The sequence below is a fragment of the Limanda limanda genome, chromosome 12, assembly GCF_963576545.1.
Source record: "Limanda limanda chromosome 12, fLimLim1.1, whole genome shotgun sequence".
NCBI lineage: Eukaryota > Metazoa > Chordata > Actinopteri > Pleuronectiformes > Pleuronectidae > Limanda > Limanda limanda.
Window position 1 is genome coordinate 11,055,562 of NC_083647.1, and position 21,227 is coordinate 11,076,788.

A 21,227-nucleotide genomic window follows, 5' to 3' on the forward strand; every position below is an offset into this window, starting at 1 on the left:
CGACCAACCAATCAGCGTTGAGCAGAGCCGACCGGAAGTAGACGCTGCGACACATTGCTACACCCGGAAGTTGCTCGCTTTCATCGTCGACATGGTGACGATCAGACTTTTGTGTGCGTACGTTTAGACTTTAAACTTATTCAAAGCCACAATGAACGAGCGCGAGTTAGACCTGACACCGGCGCAGATCGCCGTCAAGTCTAAATACCCGCCGATCAACAGGAAGTATGAATGTAAGTCTGACTAATGGAGCCGAGCTGCTTGTGTAGTGTTTGTGTTTGTGTTAAGTTTTATTAACAGTTTGACAAACGTGAAGAACAGTCTTGATGCTTCCACTATTTTTCATTATGTGGGTATTTTGTACATGTTGCCTATTGCATTGAGTTAGATGATAGTTATAGTGAGAAATCAACTTCCAATGTGTGATCACGTTTCCATGTGTATGATTCCACAGATTTGGATCATACAGCAGATGTACAGTGAGTGTGCTTCCGATTTCTTTGATCATATATTCATATTTCCTTTCAAGTTTTTCTTCTGTGGTGGTCAGTGTTGTCGTTAAATTCATTTTCTCTTCCCAGAATTCACTCCTGGGGAAACACTCTGGAAGAAGCCTTCGAGCAGTGTGCCATGGGAATGTTCGGCTACATGACGGACACCGAGACGGTGGCACCGGTTGATACAGTCGATGTGGAGTCAGAGGGTGAGAGTTTCCTGTTTGATTCAAGCCTCAGTCACACTGTTTTCTATCAGTGCTGCTGTCATTAAACTGTATGTTTACCCCTTTGTCTCTTATTGTTTCTTCTCTAAGGTGAAGATATGGAGTCTCTTCTCTTCCATTTCCTAGATGACTGGTTATACAAGTTTAGTGCAGATCTCTTCTTTGTTCCCAGGGTGAGTGTTCTGGCCCACATGTCATATGGTCCCCAGACCTAACATATTGGTAACTTGGTGTACTGGTCTTTTCTTTGGGGAGTTTGTGTGTACTTGCCGCATTCACTTGTGTGTCCTACAGTATAATGTCAACAGATTAGAGACTGTGAACCCACAATGGCAAAAGACTGTCTTAGTGGACTCTTTGCTAATTTTCTGAAAACATGCAATTGGTTGTTTGTCAATGAATAAACTGTGAAAATTGAGCCCGACCGATATCAGTTATATCGATAATCGTGTCACCTGATTTGAGCCTTTCACAAACATTTATGTTTGTCACTACGAGCTGACATTAAAACTTTATGGTTGAACTGTAAAATATTAAGCTTGATTACATTGCTTTGTCATAAGGGTTCGATCACAACAACATGTTTTTTTTTAATATATATATATTGGCCGTTATATCCGATATTTTCACTCCCTCATACTGGTGTCAGCATTACCCCCCATTACATATCTGTCTCTAGAAATGAAAACATAATTTGTGTCTTAATTTTGTAGTTATCATTTAATTTCTCTTGTTATTCTCACATCAGGAGGTCAAAGTATTGCACATAGACAGAATGCGCTTCAAGATCCGCTCCATTGGGTAAGTCTGTGTTCTGGTTCCTAAATAACATACAGACTGTTAAGAGATTTGTTACTTGTCTAATGTTACTTTGAAAAAAAGCACATCAGATTTATTGCTGTCTGATTTTTACAGCTAACAAATGCTATTCACTTTCATTCAGTCTAATATGGCCAAGTCACAGTGTTTATAAGTGTGACTGCAGATCTTAAGATATGAAACCACAATTGTTTTAAACCATTTTGTTTATCATCTGTAGTTTGGTTTCTAAAGATCCAGTGTGTAAGATTCCGGTGAAAGGGATCTATTGGCAGAAATAGAATATAAAACACTAGTGTCTATATTGTATGACTTGTTGATATCTTTACCTTACAATAGGCCCTTTAGATTGGAGTACTTTCTATATACAGCAGCAGCTGGTCCTCTCTATGGAGGCCGCCCTGTTTTTTTTTGTTTTTTTTTACAGTATCCCAGACTGGACAAACTTTACACCTCTTTAAGTTTTTATGACCACTGAAGCTTACTACAAGTTCTCTGTCATGTTTGGAAGGGGAGGGTGAGGGGTATTCAGCTGCAACATGCAACTTCACCACTAGATATCAGTGAATTCTACACACTGAACCTTTAATGTATGACCTGTAGAGTTTTCATCGTAACAGTAAAACACACAACGCATGTTGATACTTTTTTTAATGTTCATAAAAGCATACATGTGCTAAATCTCGTCTCCTTTAAAAATAAAAATAAAACTCACTAATGCCTAAAACACAGGACTCACTGAACTCAATGAATTCTTATATAGAATAAGAAGTCCTTTATTAGTACATCAGAATCAGAAGTATTTTATTGCCAAGTACGTTCACACATACAAGGAATTTGCTCTGGTAATTGGTGCAAACAATGAACATAGAACATAAAGACGCAATAAATACAGCATGCATGGAGAGCAATAAAAAATGGGAAACCAGTATATATTTACTCACTGTTTACTTCTAATTTACTCACTTTTTATCAATATTTAAACAAAGTAACATTTATTTTGAGATAAACATTTCTGAATAAAAATATATAAAAAATATAAAATATAAAAAGTGAAGTGAAATGAAGGAAGTCCTAACATTTGCACAGTCCATCTACTTCTAATGTCCCCTGTTCTCTAACAACCTTATTTATCTTTGGTTGAAAGATGGGGTGAAGAATTCTCTCTGGAAAAGCATCCACAGGTAAGCCAGTGAAACAGTCACATGATTCTTTAAAAAAAGAATTCTGGGAACTTAATGAAAGGTCCATGAGCTCAGAGCATCAATGTGTTATGTCCTTTGTTTTCATTCCAGGGAACAGAGGTGAAAGCCATCACATACTCTGCAATGCAGGTCCATGATAAAGAAAAATCAGAGATATTTGTTATTATTGATATCTGACAAGAGCTTCTGAGGGAATATCCGACCTCTGGTTCATTTTACTGGAAGATCTACACCGCCAATATGAGGGGCTTATTTGTCTAAGGCACTTATTATTGACTTGTAAATGGTTTTCTACATCTGGGGTGGACTGCTTATTAACTTTATGTGACAGGCTACAGATTGATTATATGACACTGATGTATATCATATGATATATAATTTAATTATCACATAACTTTAAATAAGAAACAGGAATAATGGAAGTCATTATTGATTGAAAAATTGATTTATTTTTTGTCCACCCAGTTTAACTTGCCGTGTTTTTGCAAATTCAAATATATACAATACTGGAAATTGTGTTGATGCCTTATTGATCATAGTAGTTAAATAAAATGTTTATTATTCCTGTGATAACGTGATCGCTTGGGCTTTAAAATAAAATTTATAAATAAATAATAAAACTTAACATTTTGTGGATGTGGAGTCATTTTGCAGACATGTTACTAGTTTGGAAAAAAATATTTTATAATTGGAAACTCACACATTCCTTTTGAATTATTTAGACCTGCACAACTACTCTGCATAAAATCTAATATAACAATGAGAACATCATGATATTTTTTTTTTTATAAAAGTTATGACCGCCAATATGTGAGTTTTTACTTAAGAGAGCACACAATATAGTGTACCTGTTCAAAGGCTTGGAATTTGAGATTTTTTTAATTTAGTTTCTGTTGAGCCAAGATGACAGTAGGTTGTATTGTACTCAGTGTGAACGCTGGAGTGCAACAAATAGTTGTTAGCCACCTTTGACATATGTTATTATCTAAGTCGAACAGGCTTGTTTGTAGAGGTGTATAAATGGTGTTGAGAGACGCAAGGTCAGTCAGTGTGTTACTTTATACTATGTGAGTCCATCACTACATGTAAATCCCAGGTAACCAAGCAGTTCTACTCTCAAGTCTACCATTAAACTTCATCAACCAAAAAGCCAAAGGTGATAGGAAGCAATGCTCTGGATGAAAAATGTCCCTTTGAAATCTTCTAATCGTTATTGTCACTGAAGAAATACATTCACAATGTCCTGCATGCCAATAATTTCCGTGAAGAAAGAAGACGGACATTTTCATATGTTTACCTTCGTTTTTTTAACATGAACTAGTTTTATGATAGCTGGAGTATACCTTTGCTAATGAAGGTTCATTTATCAGGTTGTGTCTTAAAAAAGCTGCTCCATGCTGATGTCACGGGAGATCAAAATGGTATTCTTAATGAATGAGAGATATGAGATAAACCTCAAGACAAAAGTGTTTCTCACAACTGGGGTAAAACAGCCACATTCTGAAAAAATCCTAAATTATACTTTTTGAAAGTTCAATTTAGCTTAAACTGATATCATGATATACTATTTATGTTATACTCAAGTTTAATAGGAATTTGTGTTGGAACTACTGTGCACACATCCAGTGTGATCTGAGGGGGGGATATCTAATCGAAGACAGCAGCAAAAGGACCAAACGGTGGTAACTCCAGTTAAATTTGATCAACTGTATAAGGTAGTGTTTAGGTTGAATGATTCTGAATGAATGAAAATATAATTATTCAATATATATAAAAATGTTTAGGTCAACTGTTTGTCTCACTGCCTGACTGAAGCGGATTGAGTTGTGTTAATTCTTGAAAAATCTGTATTGAGAGCTCACTGCAATCACTAGGTTGACTAAAGTAACCAACAGATAAGAAAGTAAACAGATTTTAATTCAAATCTTCTCTCTGTCTTTTCTAAAATATAAGATAAAGGTGAAAATAAATAAATAAAAATAGAAGCAGGGGTAGAAGAGAGGTTTACTCATGTTTATGCCTTTTTTTTAATGTTTTATCAGGTATAACGTTGAGAGCACGTGTAGGTAATGGTCAATGTACATATAAATAGAAACATCAAAAACATAAATATATATATGCATGAAAAATAAAATAAAGGAAGTTATATAAGCAGGGGTCACGGTTTGGTTTTGCGCACTGCGGCAAGGATAAACGCTTCACTTCCTGTATCCGTGATGTTGATTCTTGCCTGCTAATTGCTCATTGCGGTTAACGCTATCAATTGCATATCACTCTGTGAAAATGTTATGTAAATTAAATGATAGTTGTAAAACGAAGCTTATTTGGTGGCGCCTTCAGTATTATTACATAAAGACTAATAGATCTGTTCAAGTAGGGGCTCTGATGTAGCGTGAGCAATTTTGTTTCAATTGGACAATCTTACAACAAATTAATTTTCATTCTGATCAGTAGGTGGCGCTATGACCCTGAGGAAATATTGACACATAGAGCTGTTCTGGCTTGGACTCTGATCATGAGACAGAAGTTTGGTGGTGATAAGACAATGCACAGTGGAGTTATGACAATATTGTCTCCTTTGGCGAGGGATGAACCTTCGTCGTACCTCAATATTTACACGGTTTGAGGAAATGTCCCAATTGTGAGAGAGAGAAAGAGAGGAAGAGGTCACCTTTGCAAGACATCAAAGATTCCTTTGATCTATGATCACTGACACTGTTGCTGCAGGAGTGGAGTTGTTTGTTGATGGCTCACCATCAAAGGATTCAAAGTCCTTGTATGTCCGAGATACAGAACCTCGTTGAAACTCATCTTAATTTGAAAACGATCTGAGGTAAGCCCTGTTACAAGTACGTCAAAGTAAAAATGTGGAAAAAAGGCTGGCGCATGCTTCTGCAACTGCGTCTGTGGCTTTTCACGAAGTTGTGTCGACGGACTCGTTTTAATTTATGGCTCTCCAAGGGTTGCGCGTGTTGCAAAGCAAGTCACTGCCAAAACACTAGGCCGAGTTATGTTATGTGTCGAAGACGATCTTAGAGACGTCTTCTTTGTGTGTGGCAGTCGTCGTCGACTGTTTATTTAAATCGCCACTGCTGCTCCTCATAGCCTTTTTCTGGGGGACAAATCTGTCCCATATCTTCTGTTATACTAGTGGTCATACTTTCGGATCTCTTCTGCCAAACGCTCTTCTATTTGGTCCATATTCGTTCTTCTAAATCTAACTTGGTTTCTGCCGGTATTACGGGGCATGAAACCGGAAATGTGACTCCGGAAAGGATGTAATTAGCAGACCAATAACAGCCTTGCAGGCTGCGTGAGACTTGCATCGCTTTGCCATATAGTTCAAATTGGGCGACGCACGAAAGCACGCAAGAAGTGGTACGCAAGCACGCAAGGGACACACAAGGGCACTTGCGCTTGAGTGTCCCTGAAAACGCAGAAGCATCTGCTGCCCTTAAGGCCAAAATGGCCACTAAATGCAAATGGCGGGCTTCCTGTTGCGTTTTTCCATAATTCCCCTTGAGACCTTTTTGTTTGTCTAGTCTGGCGTTACAGGGGGCTCGGGGTGCGCCGTTGAGCCATTTCGCTACGCCCATTTAAAATTACTCCAAACTATGTACATTTTCACCACTTTTAATTTTCTGCAAATTTTTGTAAGAATTTGAGCATGTTAAATCCCTCATAAAGCCTATTAATTTGCCTGAAAAAAAATGATAATCTTTACAATGTCAATAGGGCCACTGTTTCCAACTGTTTGATGCTCGGGCCCTAATAAGATATGATAACATAAAATTAAATTAATTCAAATAAGGATCGTATCGGCGCCCTGTAGCCCTCCGGTGGTGACGTCACTGTCCTCACCAGTAGCACTTCCTCTCCTCAGCCTCATATGCAGCTGCGCCATCTCCCCTTTGTCCATTCACCGGAGCTGAGCGTCTTGTGACCGGGAGACGAGCCGAGGATTGTGCGACGAGACCAGGTCGAGACCCTTCTTCGCCAGCGACATCTCATCGCCATCTGCCCGACCGCAGCTCCGAGCTCAAGAACATAGTGAGGCTTCGTTCGCGCGATCTTGCCGCGCCATTGCATTATGAACCCTGCGGATGCTAACAACTGCAACACCGAGTCCGCCATAGAGTCCAACCCAGCGCCGAAGAAAGCCAAGATGGAAGACACCAAGTACCTGCCGGAGCTGCTGGCCGAGAAGGACAGCCTGGATTCCTCGTTCACCCACGCCATGAAGCTCATTTCTGCAGGTAGAGTAAATGTAAAAGCTAATTTCCAGTTGGGCTAACTCGAGCTAGCTAGCGTTAGCATGTGTCGTGGCCTAGTTTCTCATTGCTAGCCGGGCCCTCCATCAGACAATGGCGCTCAAACACGTGGATATCAGTGATGTGGGCCCAACACTTCTCTTTTAAAAGATGTCCAGTTTAACTCACTGGGGTTTTGACTTGTTGGAATCATTTATAAACGTGTTTTATGTTTGCTACGGTCTCTTTAGTTATGTAATGCCCCCTGCATAACATGAACACAATTCAATTCGCATCAGTGATCCAGACGGATATATTTATAATCGCACATTTATCACAAAACGTATGCTAGAATAAATTCTAGCAAAAGCATATACTGAGTGTCTGGCGCGATATTTGTTTTATAGTGCAAACAATTTAAATAGGCTTCGTTCAGTGTTGCAAGCTGCTGCTGACATCTGTTTTCCTCTAACACAGGGAATACAATTTCTTTGTTTAGAAGCTGATTTTACTTTTACATCACACGTCTTATTGAAACTATTCCTCATCCGCAGAAATTGAGAGGATCCAGAAAGGTGAAACCAAGAAGGAGCCAGAGAAGGAAACTTACCTGGACCTGTTCGCAACCAAGAATCTCAAGCTCAAGGAGCGAGTACTCATTCCCACCAAGCAGTACCCCAGGGTGAGCGTTTACCTTTACATCTGTCTGTCTTCTTCGTGTCATGCCAGGGAGGCTTTTCACATGCAACCACCTGATTAAACTTTGACCAGGTACATTTTAAAATTGTTAAATAAGCGTTGGAGTAAGGTACTACAAAACCTGTGTTGACACAACCAAAATAGAGCTTCCTATTCTAGGTTTAAATTGATGTACAGCTACACAAATCGTATACTTCCGAGGGGTTTTATTGGCAATTTTTAAGCTTTTAGTTGATATAAACAGTATTCAAGTTTAATGCATACTCTCTTGGTTGGAAGGATGGTACCGGAGCCTGCCCATAGCTTAAGTGTTGGTCCTCTCTCTGTAATGGTAAGAAATCTAATCTTTAAACCCCCCCCCCGCCCCCCTACAGGTGAACTTCGTTGGGAAGCTTTTGGGACCTCAGGGTAGCACAATCAAGAGACTTCAGGAGGATACTGGTGCCAAGATATCCGTTCTGGGTAAAGGTTCCATGAGGGACAAGAATAAGGTACGGTGTTTTACTCCCTACACAACTGTGACAGACAGTTTGCACATACGTGTCCTGTGACTGATGGTTTGTGGATTCATTCTAAATTGCATTTAATGCGTTTGTCAGGAGGAGGAGCTGAGGAAGGGCGGTGAGGCTAAATATGCCCATCTGAGCATGGAGCTGCATGTGTTCATTGAGGTGATGGCCCCCATCCCAGAAGCCTATATGCGCATGGCTCATGCCATGGAGGAGGTCAAGAAGTTCCTTATTCCTGTAAGTGTCCATTACAACCTATTGTTTTATTTTTCAGATGTACAAGGTGTTAAGTCTGACTTGTCCAGGGGAATTCAGGAGTAAATGGTTGTCTTATCTGTAGGAACCTGGTGAGCATGAACAGTATATGGATCCTCACTTCCTAAACGGATCCCAGGATGGGTCAAGGGGGCGTGGTGGTCATCCTGGAAGGGGCAGAGGTGGACCCCCCGGTGCTGGACCAAGGTAGGATCCAATATTCATATTGACAATCTGCCACAGCGTGTTGTAGTAACATATGGATAGAGATGAATATTTCTGTTAAATTGAGTGAAGCATTAGAAGATCTTACCTGATCCATTCAGTTATCTGTTTGACCACATTAACACCTGGCAAACATTTCACAGGGGCCGAGGAATGCCACGTGGGGGCCCTCGAGGAGCCATGCGTGGCGGAGCTCCACGGGGAGGACTGGGACGGGGCAATGCTCCTAGGGGTGCACCTACTGGTAGGGGTGGTCCACCTTCTGCTCCTAACAGAGGAGGCTCCGCTCCCCGCTCTAGGCCACCTGCAGCTGGGGCACAAAGAATGCTCCCACAGGCTGCCATGTCCCACCAGCAACACCAAGTCCCCTCTTCGGGAGCACAACCTAAAGCTGACGGCTATGAGGACTATGTAAGTCTCTTCATTTTGCTGTTCTGTGGTTTAAGTTCAAATTGTTGCTCAATAAATGTGCAGTGTGGTTAACATAGCCTTACTGTTTTCCTTGTAGCCTCAGTATGACGACTCCTACGCAGAACCATCCTATGAAGGATATGATAATTATTACAATCAACAGTCTGCTCCCGCGTAAGTCAAATATTTCTTAAATGTCTAGCTCCTCATTTAGTCTAATGATAATTAATTGAAATTGTATTGTACTAACACTTATTTTCATTCTGTGATCAGCGATACTGAATATTTTGACTATGGACACGGGGAGGCCCAGGAACCATCCTACGAGCCCTATGGTAAGATTTTAAAATTGCCATCAAATAAAACACTGCAAGAAATTCCCATGGGTATTATTATACTTGTCTACCCCACACTCATTTTTTTCTCTTTTTTTCTTTTCTTCCTGTCTTCACAGCTCAAGAAGATTGGGACAACTCGTGGTCCAACGCAGGGGCTGGAGGCAAAGTCCCCCAATCCAGGCAGTCGAAGGGATCATATAGAGAGCACCCATATGGAAGATACTGAACGCCTACTGGTAGAGAGTTGCTACTGCAGCTGTCTCCGATTTGTAAATCGCTTAACTTTTCAAAAGTAATTTCCCTCCCGTTCGTTCCCTCTTTTTTATGCTTTATTTTAGTTTTTTGTTTTTAAACTCAGATGTTTTGATGGTTGTAACATAGTGTCAGGGGAGAAACACGAATGCAAGTTATTTTCATTGTTTATCTGCTTCCATTTAATGTTTGTTTCAGTTGCGTAGTTGCCAGTCAAGGTCCTAGTGACATAAACCTTAAAGGAAGAAGTGACGTTTTAGTGATATTTGATGGTTAATTTTCAGTTTCCGTGATTGTGGCGATAAACTTTTTTCACATAGGCTGCATGTTAAAAGTCCATCACGACAGGACAAAAATGGATCACAATGCCTCAATGTAACTTAACATTAACTAGACACGATTTATTTGCAAACTCAAACACAGCCCTGAGCCACTTTGAATAAAAACAAAAGTCTTAACAGGTGTTTATACGACAGTACAAATCTATTATTGTGTTAACTTATAAACTATCCTGTTGAAATCCATTTGACGAGAAATGCCTCCTTATTTTTTGCCATTTCTTACAATCGGTATATTAACATCTGTCGGGCTTTTACTTGCAAAATGATCACTGATGTTACAAAAGTTCTTGTAAAGCTTGAAGGATTAGCAATCCTTACTGTGTGTAAGGAAGTCTTCAGCCAGCTCAATATTATGTACATAATCTTAAGACAACTGTGTATGCTTTAAGCCGTGCCGTCTCAAAAATGCATAATGCTTGTGTATCCTTTGGCTAAATAGGATCCTAAATATATCCCAAAATGTTTTTCTGCAGTGCGTGTTTCAATAAAGTTTCTAGTTTCTTTTTAATCAAACTAAATATGGTATTTTGCCTTTGTTGTACCAAAGGAATGCCTTCCGTTTGTGAAAGTGGTCTTCAGTGGTTTCTCAACAACTGAATAAGCTGTTTGTATACACGTCAGCCTGATTTTAAAAAAACAAAAAAAACAAAAGCAGTGTTTTGCTAATGAACGTATCCTCTTCGTCTGTTTTTCAAAAATTATCTAGATGGCACTTGTAATGTCAGAAATTAAATTGGAGCCCATCATTCATCGAGGTAATGTGCTGCCAAATACATGTTTGCCTTGACAATGATATAGTGCTTTAATATGTATTGTCTTTAACCTTAAGTTAGTATATCTCTTCAAGCTCTCGAGAGCAGCGCATCTTCAGCCACTTGAAATAACTGAATTTCAACAGTATTTCAAATCAAGCTTGCAGGGATCTTACTTGACTTTGATGCAAAGTCATGCTGACTGGTTTTAAAAAAAGAAAAAAATCGCAGTGGAGAGGATTCTAAAAGCCTAAAGATCGACACAAGAAGGTAAAACTAACCCCAACACTCATTTGTTAGATTTTTGTATTGTTTTCTGTGCAAAACATCCAAGTAATGCAAGTCATTCAAAACATCAAAAACATTGAATTACAAAATTATGCTATTAGTAGTTATTCCGAGCAAAATAAGCCGTAAAAAAACAATCAGAAATGGTTGTGATGCAACTCTTGCTCTAATAAAACCAATAATGGTCCTTTCATTTCACTCAATACTTAATGATTTCCATCTTGATTATTTCTGTAGAATGTAGATTAATGAAAATTAGTAGTTGCACTTAAAGCGATTTAAAAACATCCCATTGGTGGACAAAATCGACTCTTCAGCTTGAGTTGCATGATACTTGTAGCATAAAATTAGCCTTGCATGCGTGTTGTCCATTGTGTGCATGTCGGCAGTGGTTGGTCCAAGGTCTCATTTCTGTTTCTCCTCTTAGGTTGTCACTAAACTGTGAAGGTGCAGTTGACACAATAGACTTCAGCTAACTCAGATCTTTCAGGTGAGACGGAAGAAATTACAGATGAATTTTAGTCCTGGATTTTGCCTTCGTGCTGATTCATATTTTATGTCAACAGGTTGTTTGAAATTCCCTGGAAAGAGCAGAGGCCTGGAAGCGTCTCTGAGGCTCATCACAGCTTATCAGTCCTGATCCCGTGAGGGGTGTGTCTGCAGAGAGATTTCTCCTGCACTGAGAAATTTCTTAAGCATTGAAATTAAGAAGATGCTTTTTTTATATGCCGAATGATGGTGTGCAATTTTACCACTTTTTTATTGAAGTTTTCCATATTGACAATATTTTTATACTGAGGACAATTGGTCATCTAGGTTTTTGTCTGAGGAGAAAAATAAAGGTTTTCAATGGAAAATTGTGTTTTTATTTACTTGTACATATGATTAGATCAAAAGAGGACAGTAGAGCTAAGCAGGAAGTTTAGATCTTTAATATCAGGAAATGAGTTTTGTTCAAGATAAAGGATAGGATAACTACATATGGGATTTCAGTCCTGTCTTTGACATATTGTTAGTAATGAACTGAGATTCACCAAAAGAAGCTACATATAGACCGGGGCGGCTGCCTAGGGTGAAAATTGCCTAGAGGGCGGCACAAGAGACTAAAATATCATGATGTGACACATGCAATGTAAAACAATATATTAACGTCACACCATCTTCTAACCCCGGGACGCACCAGAGGTAGCGCCGCGAAAAGCGGTCCGCCTCATTTCCTGGCACTGGCAGCGTAATGCCTGGAAGAACTGGGAAGCGCTGCGGCCACACACACAAGCACATAATCTCCTGTGGGGGGTGGGGGGCGGCTACAGGCTTGCGTAGGTCAGTCACCTGTGAAGACCAGCATCATTTACCCCTGAACCAGCGCAGAGAAATGCACTCCCTGGGCCGCAGGGATGAGCCAGCCCCGCCACTACGCTGCCATGGGTGGAACCAGGACACCAGTGGACACAGGAGCTGGGTCCGAACTCATGGGTAAGTTTGGCAGGCTGTCGTGTTGGCAAGACTTCTATTCATTGCACAATATCTAATAATATGTAAATTTAAAAACAAAAATTAACCATAACCATTTCAAATTAAATATATAAAAAAAAAATTAAATTACTTTTTTTTTTTTAAACTGCGCGCGCACATCCTGCGCAGAAGCCCATCGCGCAGGAAATGAGCGCAGAGGTTGTTTTTTATTTTATTGCCAACATTGCCAGGGCCGACCCTGCATATAGATGGGGTGTTTTGACTAATATTCCAAGATCCAGGACATTGCCATTTGTGTTCTTTACAATTGTAGATCATTAAACTATGTTCTGTACACTTTGTCAGGAGATTGCTGATGAAGAACCGCTATTGATTCCCAGTAGCATAATCCTGGGTCTGTTGATGTGTTTGACAATGACAGACTGAAAAAACATTTGAGATGCATCTCGAACTTAAATAAAATCAGAAATATAAAACTTTGCTTAGATCAATTTCAATTTAATAATTTATGACAAGCACTAATATATAATCTGTCTGTATAATTTCAATGAGTTGGATAATACCTGCCATGCTTGGTGACAGTACCTAAACCCTGCTGTGTTACAGGATCTTTGGACTGTTTTAAGTTCTTACACCCGGTCTGTGAAAGTATTAACACCTAAAATCAAATGATATATATATATACATTAGTAGAAATTCTTTAGTCTATTGCATATATTGCATAGACTTTGGCATAAGCACATTCCAAAGATCCTGTAACACTGCAGGGTTCAGGTACTGACACTAGCAGGCTCAATAAACGATTTAGTCTCACTGTGTTTTTCTACATCACAGGATCAACAGTGTATGAACATATTGCATAATCAGACATGTTTGGGATAAACTCAGTCCAAAGATCCCGTTACACTTTGTGCAGCTGAATGGATCCTTCACGATAGACCTTGTGCAACAGTACAACAGGAGGTGCCTCCTTCCGCTGAACATTTCTTTATGGGGCTTTAACGACAACCAGTGCTCGGGTTGCAACAGGCAGGTTCCACACAAACGAAGCAGACACCCGCACACAAACACACAATATGTCGAAGTGCAACAGTCCTGGTGTGTAACTAGCTTTACGATCCCGCAGCTGCATTCAAACCAAAACACAAACACGTGTAAGTACATTTCCCACCATAAACACGTACTTCTGCCCCCTCCTTGTTATGGCGGGTTGTTCCTTTAAATGACTCTCTCCTCCCACAGGTTGCTGACATCCCCGCGCCCCCCCCTCCAGCAGCAGCAGACACTTTCACATCAACAATGGGTGTCCTCGCTCATTCCAGTGAAAAACAAGCTCCTATTTCAACGAACATGGCGGAAATTGATCGCCTTTGAACGCTCACCTGTGCGACCGAGCAGCAGCTAGCCGAGCACAGACCCCGGTAAGCTCGCCTGTTCTCGTCCAGCTCGTTTGGTCGGTTGTGTTGGACGCTAGCTAGCTGCGGTGCTAACGAGCTAGCTGGAGATGCTGCTAGCCCGCTGCTAGCCTAGGCCTCAGTTCCCTCTATGTATCGGAGCGTGGTCCCCGCGGACACACTGGGGTCCGTCGGTCAGTGGACAGGCCCACGCTGTGTCCCTCTGCTGCCTCATGTCTCGGATGCTAAGAGACATTTGCACCGGGAAGTGGGCTAACGGTGTAGCACCAAAGCTAGCTCTGTAAAATGTCAGCTTCCGCAAAAACTTGCACCATATTTGGGGGTTGCAATGCAGTCGGTGCGAAGTTATTTCGCTCGACAGGGGTGTGTGGCAGGTTTGTGTGAGTGATGCTGATGTGTGTTTCTGTTTGGAGGCTGAGATTTCCAGGAAGCATTGGCCTGTTTGTTTGTTTTGGCTCGAGTACCACTCCTTGTATCTGTGTGTCTAGTACAGCCACTGGTTCAGATGATCATTTCAGCACTGATTGCTTCGTCAATCAAATCTATCTTACAGGATGCATGCCCCAAGATGAATAAAGGCATGCCATCCCTCTTTCATCATTATATGGTTAGTGTTTTCAGTGATAGTGGTTTTAAGGACCTGGATGTTCACCTGAACAATAAACTTGACAGATCATTACAAGAATGGTCAGAGGAAATTGTATATGCTGAGGAGAATGAGGTTATGACTGCAGTGGCATCAGTTTGCTGGGGGCAGCAGCATTTCAGCTCCTGACAGGACATGATAGAACCATTAGCAGGGCCAGCTCGGTCCTGGGACACCCCCTTGACCCACTGGAGGTGTTGGGACGGAGGAGAATTGAGAGCTAAGGTGTCTTCTCTATGGGAGAACCTGTCCCACCCCCTGCAAGAGACCATCACAGCAAACTGGGCAGCTCCTGCAGTGACAGACTGATCTACCCTAAGGGTTAGAAGGAGAGGTAGCACAGGACATTACTTCCTGCTGCTGTAAACGGCACAACCAGCGCTGCTCTCAGTAGACCACTTGCAACTTTCTAAATATATATGTCACCTAGGTTTTCAACTAATTTGACTGTGCAATTTAAATGTTTCTATTTGTGCATTTTCAATATCATATATGTGCAATACTGTTTGTATTTGTTTGCATTGCACAAATGTCCATCTCTTATAGTTCCTTGTGTACGTGTTGTATTTCTAAAATGTATTTATTACCTTGACTGAATGTTAATTTCACTGTTCCCCTTTTTGTTGCTTTAATATGTTCCTTTCTGTCTTTTTTGTGTCTGATCTGCTTCCTTCTTCTAAACTAGTGGAGAGGACATCAAAGGAGAGCGAGAAGAGAAATCCCTTTTAGACACGCAGCCGAGAGAAGACAGCCGTGGGTGTGTCTGCGATGGCAGGTGGAAGGCGAGGGGCAAACCGCACCACGTACTGCAGACCTCCGCTGAGCGGGGAACCAGGCTCGGTCAGCAACGGCAACCACTCCACCAGTTCCCCGGTAACTGGGGTGCGATCACGTACGAGGTAAGTGAGGAGGACCCCGACACTCTGCCATTGATCCCACTCATCTGGGCTGCTTCATGAGAATAACACTTCATAATGGCACTCATCAGGACTTTCTATGCCCTCCGCCCTGTCTGCAGGAATGGGTCGGGAACGTGCATGTCCAGCCCGCCCCTGGCCGCTCAGACGGTGGTTCCTCTGAAGCACAGCAAGATCCCAGAGCTGTCTGTGGATTGTAACGTGCTGTTCGAGCTCCATCTCTTCTTCTGCCACCTCGTTGGCCTGTTTGTCCACTATGTCAACATCTACAAGACTGTGTGGTGGTACCCCCCCTCTCACCCTCCCTCACACACATCACTGGTGAGCGCTCGGTGGTCAGGTGTCGACTGACAGTCATCATAGCTGTGATAAATCTGTGGTTTTAGTCTTTATATGGCCTACCAGAGAATCTCTGTTTGTTTTGCTGGATGTTTACAGGCCCCTACCAATCAATGTAGGTGATGCAAAGTGCCACATATGAGAGTGCTATGAGAATTCTTGTGGAAAGTGAAAGCAATAATCCTAAATCAAACTTGTTATTTACAGAATTTTCACCTCATTGACTATAACATGCTGGTGTTCACGATCATAATCCTGGCAAGGAGGTTAATTGCAGCAATTGTTAAAGAGGTAAGAATTCCATTTTTCACTATTTTTCAGTCCTCACAGTTTTGTACTTGAAGCCTGATATTAGCTCAACCTCTCTTATTAGCATATGGAAATAACATTTTAATAATGGAAATTTCCCCGACACAAGTCCTCTTTGTTTTGCAAGAGTTTCCTCTTATATGATTCATTAAGGTGTAATACGAGTCACTCCTAACTTTTCCTTTTTTCTGCTTCTCTCCTCTAGGCATCACAGAGTGGGAAACTCTCCTTCCCCCACTCAATCTTTTTAGTGATGGCTCGGTTTGCTGTGCTGACGCTGACGGGCTGGAGTTTGTGCCGCTCCCTCATTTACCTCTTCAGAAGTTATTCTGTCCTCAGCCTGCTCTTCCTCTGCTACCCGTGAGTAACTTCAGGAAGAACAAAGCAGCTTATACCAGCTGCACGATGGAAGAAAATCGTTCCATTTTATGTTTGGTGTTTGGACATTTGAGTGCAGCCTTCAGTTGAAACACTGCCTTGGGAAATTTGGGTTATGAAATATTAATGGATTAAGTAGGTTTAAATTGAGCTTGGCTGATGTGCCATGCACTTCCTGGATGGCATGGGAGTGCATGCTGTTTGGATGCTGGTATGTAAACAGTTTCCGAAAGGGTGCCTGCAGTAAATCACCTAGCATAAAAATTTTGATGATATGATTAAGATATATTTAGTATTATTATGAAAGTTTTATTGTTGTGTACTGATAAGACTAAAATACTTTTTCTTATGCCATGTACACTGTCAACCTATATTTTGGCAGCACTACTCTGGTGGTTGTGGTGTCACAGTGACAGGTCCAGTAATCGCTCATCTGATCCATTGTTTCCCACAGATTTGGGATGTATATTCCGTTCTTCCGGCTGAACTGTGATTTCCGGAGAGCAGGGCCGCTTTCTCCCATTGCAAGCATTGGCTCCAAGGAGGTGGGCCGGGGCCGGGACTACCTGACCGTGCTGAAGGAGACGTGGAAGCAGCACACCAGCCAGCTCTATGGCGTCCAGGCCATGCCGACACATGCCTGCTGCCTCTCCCCGGACCTCATCCGAAAGGAGGTGGAGTACCTGAAGATGGACTTCAACTGGAGGATGAAGGAGGTGCTTGTCAGCTCAATGCTCAGCGCTTACTATGTGGCCTTCGTACCCGTCTGGTTTGTCAAGGTGAGAACCTGTACGACGTCATCATTGATTAGCCTGAGTTGTGCGCCACAAAGTGTTAACATCTTCCTGTATATTTTCCTTCAGAGCACACAGTACGTGGACAAGCGCTGGTCTTGTGAAATGTTCATCCTGGTGTCAGTCAGCACGTCAGTAATCCTCATGAGGCACTTGCTGCCCCCTCGATACTGTGACCTGCTTCACAAAGCTGCAGCTCACCTGGGCTGCTGGCAGAAAGTAGATCCCTCACTCTGTTCCAACGTCCTTCAGCACATGTACGTACTGCTTGCTAGTTATTACTGGACTAAAGGTTCATCTGGATTGAATTTGTGTCACTACTAATCTCACTTCTCTTCTTCCTTTCATACAGCTGGACAGAGGAGTACATGTGGCCACAGGGAGTCCTCGTCAAACATAATAAGAATGTGTACAAGGCCATGGGCCACTACAATGTTGCAGTTCCATCAGATGTGTCCCATTATCGCTTCTATGTGAGTATTCCTACTTGAACAGCACCAAAGCAGTTTTCAGAGTTTGCCTTTCACGCAGGAAGAACGCAGCAGACGTATCAAATTCTGGTGCAGAAAATGTGTTTTTTGTGGTTAAAGAACATCAACATCATTGTTAGCCCTTCTCGTCAAAAGCCCTTAAATGTTGTCGTTGTTTCAAATTGAGATATTTGACTTTTTCATCCTGAGATATTTGTATTCTATTTGTTTTTATCAGTTCTGAATCCATCCTACATCACAAATGTTTTCAATCTGGACATTTTGCTGTTATATTCTCACATATATTCTCATTCTGACATTTTCCGGACTTTTTACTAAGGGCTGGAAGGAAAGGTTCCAGAAACTGACAAGGACATTTACAATTTCACATATAAACATTCCAGAAAAGTTTAGGAAAAGGTTTATACTTCTGTGCATGTTTGAAAGCAATTCCAGAGATTCCATAATACTTATATTCACATAGCCTATTTGTAAAATATTTATGCTGATTTAAAGAGTTATTAAACATTCATTAATATCTACATATTACTGACTGTATCCTGTTTTCTTTCATCCCCTAGTTCTTCTTCAACAAGCCTTTACGAATACTGAACATACTTATCATCCTGGAAGGGGCTATGATATTCTACCAGCTCTACTCGCTGATATGCTCAGAGAAATGGCATCAGACGATATCGCTGGCTCTGATCCTCTTCAGCAACTACTACGCCTTCTTCAAGCTTCTGCGAGACAGAATAGTCCTGGGAAAGGCTTACTCGTACTCAAACAGCTCATCAGACCATAAAGTCAGTTAGATTCTTAAGTTATTGTTGGTCACATTCGCTTTGGAACAAGACAGACATGCCGCGGAGCTCTGTATTTTATAAACTGCATTTTATGTCACGTTTTTGTTCTGTTCTGCCATAATAAAAAGAAATATTTTTGTATTACTTTAAAGCTTTGTTGGAGTTTTATTTGCGTTTTAAACCTGTTTCCATTGTCACCACAAGATGCCTCTGTTTTACAAAAAATTAACTTAAAATGGTAAATAGGTGTAAATATCAGGTGACAATTGACGCCAAATGTCTTATATTGCTAATTTGGTTTTGAAGTATTAAATATTGAAATTCAAAAATTGATAATATTAACAGAATTTATAGTATTTACAGATTATACTAAAAACATTCAGCTGAATTTAGGTTGTTTGAATTTGGTTTAAATTCTTCATTTAAAATGTTTATGTTTATGATATCGAGACACCAAAATCCGATGTCTGTCCCCCAAGACTTGTTGCAGACCCAAATGAGACATTATTTAAAAAATTTGATTTCATAATTACTACAAATAACTCGTTTTATTTATTATGCACCTTTCATATATGAACTACAGCTCAAAGTACTTTATAACCATACATTTACATGAAATACATTGAATTAACAAAAGATGTAAATTGGTTGATGGAAAAAAAGTTTGAAGCCCAACTCTACGTAAGACATAAGATAACACTAAAGCAATAAGACCAGTGAATAATAATTAATTGGCAGTAAAATGAAGTTTAACATGACACATCAAAAACAGTCAAATACAACATGGAAATAAAATGCAGCACTCCCTGTAACATTCAGAGCTAATGAAATGCTTAAGTGAGGAGGCAAGTCTTCAGCTGTAGAGATTTGTTCGATCTGTAGAGAAATTTGATTTTACACATTGTCCCAGAACAAGAAACAATTTGTATTTGTGTGTGGCTTTGATTGAAGCTATAGACCTAACAGTAAACCATGAATGATTTAAATAAGATCATCCTTTTTTGTCCCACAACAGAGAAATTTGACATGTTACAGCAGCAAAGGCTGTCAAAAAATAGTCACTAGTAATATAATAAGTAAAAATGCAATAAAAGCGCAAGCAAAATACAAATTAATGGAAATAATATATACCTTTAAACAGAATGTATTTAGTGTGAAAATAATTTAGTGAAACAGATTGTCCATTAGTCAAGAATTGCACAGACAGGAATGAACATCACTCAGTTAAAAGTGCATCAGTAAGCAATAAGCATACATGGATTTTTTTTTACAAATAATGGCCCCTCTGTGTAAATTGTGGCCCCTTTATGGCCCCTGATTTAGAAAAATCCAAGTGATAGAAAGTCTCACATTAGCATAAATGGAATATATGCACAGGATCATCAAGAGCTGATCAGGGATCAGTACACACAGCATCATCTTCACTGTGCACATGTTACCAGCAACTGATCACTGATCAGTACACACAGCATCATGTTCACTGTGCACATGTTACCAGCAGCAGATCAGTGATCAGTTATACACAGCATCAGGTTCACTGTACACATGTTACCAGCAGCAGATCAGTGATCAGTGATAAACTGCATCATCTTCACTGTGCACATGTTACCAGCTGCTGGTCAGTGATCAGTTATACACAGCATCAGGTTCACTGTACACAGGCACCAGCAGCTGATCAGGGATCAGTACACACAGCATCATGTTTGCTGTACACAGTCACCAGCAGCTGATCAGGGATCAGTAGAGACAGCATCATGTTCGCTGTACACAGTCACCAGCAGCTGATCACTGATCAGTTATACACAGCATCATGTTCACTGTACACAGTCACCAGCAGCAGATCAGTGATCAGTTATACACAGCATGATGTTCACTGTACACAGTCACCAGCAGCAGATCAGTGATCAGTTATACACAGCATGATGTTCACTGTACACAGTCACCAGCAGCAGATCAGTGATCAGTTATACACAGCATGATGTTCACTGTACACAGTCACCAGCAGCTGATCACTGATCAGTTATACACAGCATCAGGTTCACTGTACACAGGCACCAGCAGCTGATCACTGATCAGTTATACACAGCATCAGGTTCACTGTACACAGTCACCAGCAGCTGATCACTGATCAGTTATACACAGCATCAGGTTCACTGTACACAGGCACCAGCAGCTGATCAGTGATCAGTTATACACAGCATGATGTTCACTGTACACATGTTACCAGCAGCAGATCAGGGATCAGTACACAGCATGATGTTCACTGTACACATGTTACCAGCAGCTGATCAGGGATCAGTACACACAGCATCATGTCCACTGCACTCTCTGCTTCCTCTCAGAGACACTGTCCCTTTAAGACGGATAAAGCCGACAGCTCCGCACGAGCCGAGGCATCGCTTTATATTCACTATCTCCAGCTGCTGCGACGCTTCTCCATTGTTTACCACCGGTTCCAGTAAACGTTCATGTACATGAAGTGTCGGTGGTCATTTAAATCTCGGATGGATAAATGAGACGCTGGACGCAGCCGGTTTGCTCTGTGGTGCGTAATTGATCCGGTCATTCTTATTGTGACATTCGTAGACGATACATCTGCTTTACATGTGTTT

The 21,227-nt window shown here is 40.9% G+C and overlaps 3 protein-coding genes across 3 annotated transcripts; all 3 read left to right on the forward strand.

The window, feature by feature from the left end:
• Nucleotides 1–71: 71 nt before the first annotated feature.
• Nucleotides 72–3,370, forward strand: zbtb8os (zinc finger and BTB domain containing 8 opposite strand). Its single transcript, XM_061082606.1, has 7 exons — nucleotides 72–233; nucleotides 455–479; nucleotides 582–703; nucleotides 812–894; nucleotides 1,470–1,522; nucleotides 2,688–2,724; nucleotides 2,836–3,370. The coding sequence occupies exons 1-7, from the start codon at nucleotides 152–154 to the stop codon at nucleotides 2,920–2,922; spliced, it is 489 nt and encodes a 162-aa protein (XP_060938589.1). The 5' UTR covers nucleotides 72–151; the 3' UTR covers nucleotides 2,923–3,370.
• Nucleotides 3,371–6,628: 3,258 nt separating this feature from the next.
• On the forward strand, nucleotides 6,629–10,543 carry khdrbs1a (KH domain containing, RNA binding, signal transduction associated 1a). The gene is made up of 9 exons (XM_061082526.1): nucleotides 6,629–7,001; nucleotides 7,550–7,677; nucleotides 8,069–8,185; nucleotides 8,294–8,440; nucleotides 8,544–8,665; nucleotides 8,827–9,094; nucleotides 9,192–9,268; nucleotides 9,368–9,429; nucleotides 9,549–10,543. The coding sequence occupies exons 1-9, from the start codon at nucleotides 6,836–6,838 to the stop codon at nucleotides 9,656–9,658; spliced, it is 1,197 nt and encodes a 398-aa protein (XP_060938509.1). The 5' UTR covers nucleotides 6,629–6,835; the 3' UTR covers nucleotides 9,659–10,543.
• Nucleotides 10,544–13,819: 3,276 nt separating this feature from the next.
• On the forward strand, nucleotides 13,820–18,766 carry tmem39b (transmembrane protein 39B). Its single transcript, XM_061082579.1, has 9 exons — nucleotides 13,820–13,962; nucleotides 15,288–15,501; nucleotides 15,621–15,840; nucleotides 16,066–16,149; nucleotides 16,373–16,527; nucleotides 17,000–17,324; nucleotides 17,409–17,596; nucleotides 17,692–17,812; nucleotides 18,391–18,766. The coding sequence occupies exons 2-9, from the start codon at nucleotides 15,371–15,373 to the stop codon at nucleotides 18,622–18,624; spliced, it is 1,458 nt and encodes a 485-aa protein (XP_060938562.1). The 5' UTR covers nucleotides 13,820–13,962; nucleotides 15,288–15,370; the 3' UTR covers nucleotides 18,625–18,766.
• The last annotated feature ends 2,461 nt before the right edge of the window (nucleotides 18,767–21,227 follow it).

What these genes read in the sequence shown, in the direction of transcription:
- zbtb8os (XM_061082606.1), top strand. Translation starts at nt 152, where the DNA reads ATGAACGAGCGCGAGTTAGACCTGACACCGGCGCAGATCGCCGTCAAG. An exon ending in GATCAACAGGAAGTATGAAT is followed by an intron (nt 234 to 454) that starts GTAAGTCTGACT and finishes ATGATTCCACAG; the next exon opens with ATTTGGATCATACAGCAGAT. An exon ending in AGTCGATGTGGAGTCAGAGG is followed by an intron (nt 704 to 811) that starts GTGAGAGTTTCC and finishes TTCTTCTCTAAG; the next exon opens with GTGAAGATATGGAGTCTCTT.
- khdrbs1a (XM_061082526.1), top strand. Translation starts at nt 6,836, where the DNA reads ATGAACCCTGCGGATGCTAACAACTGCAACACCGAGTCCGCCATAGAG. An exon ending in CATGAAGCTCATTTCTGCAG is followed by an intron (nt 7,002 to 7,549) that starts GTAGAGTAAATG and finishes CCTCATCCGCAG; the next exon opens with AAATTGAGAGGATCCAGAAA. An exon ending in CCATGAGGGACAAGAATAAG is followed by an intron (nt 8,186 to 8,293) that starts GTACGGTGTTTT and finishes TGCGTTTGTCAG; the next exon opens with GAGGAGGAGCTGAGGAAGGG.
- tmem39b (XM_061082579.1), top strand. Translation starts at nt 15,371, where the DNA reads ATGGCAGGTGGAAGGCGAGGGGCAAACCGCACCACGTACTGCAGACCT. An exon ending in CTCCCTCACACACATCACTG is followed by an intron (nt 15,841 to 16,065) that starts GTGAGCGCTCGG and finishes TGTTATTTACAG; the next exon opens with AATTTTCACCTCATTGACTA. An exon ending in TACCCGTCTGGTTTGTCAAG is followed by an intron (nt 17,325 to 17,408) that starts GTGAGAACCTGT and finishes ATTTTCCTTCAG; the next exon opens with AGCACACAGTACGTGGACAA.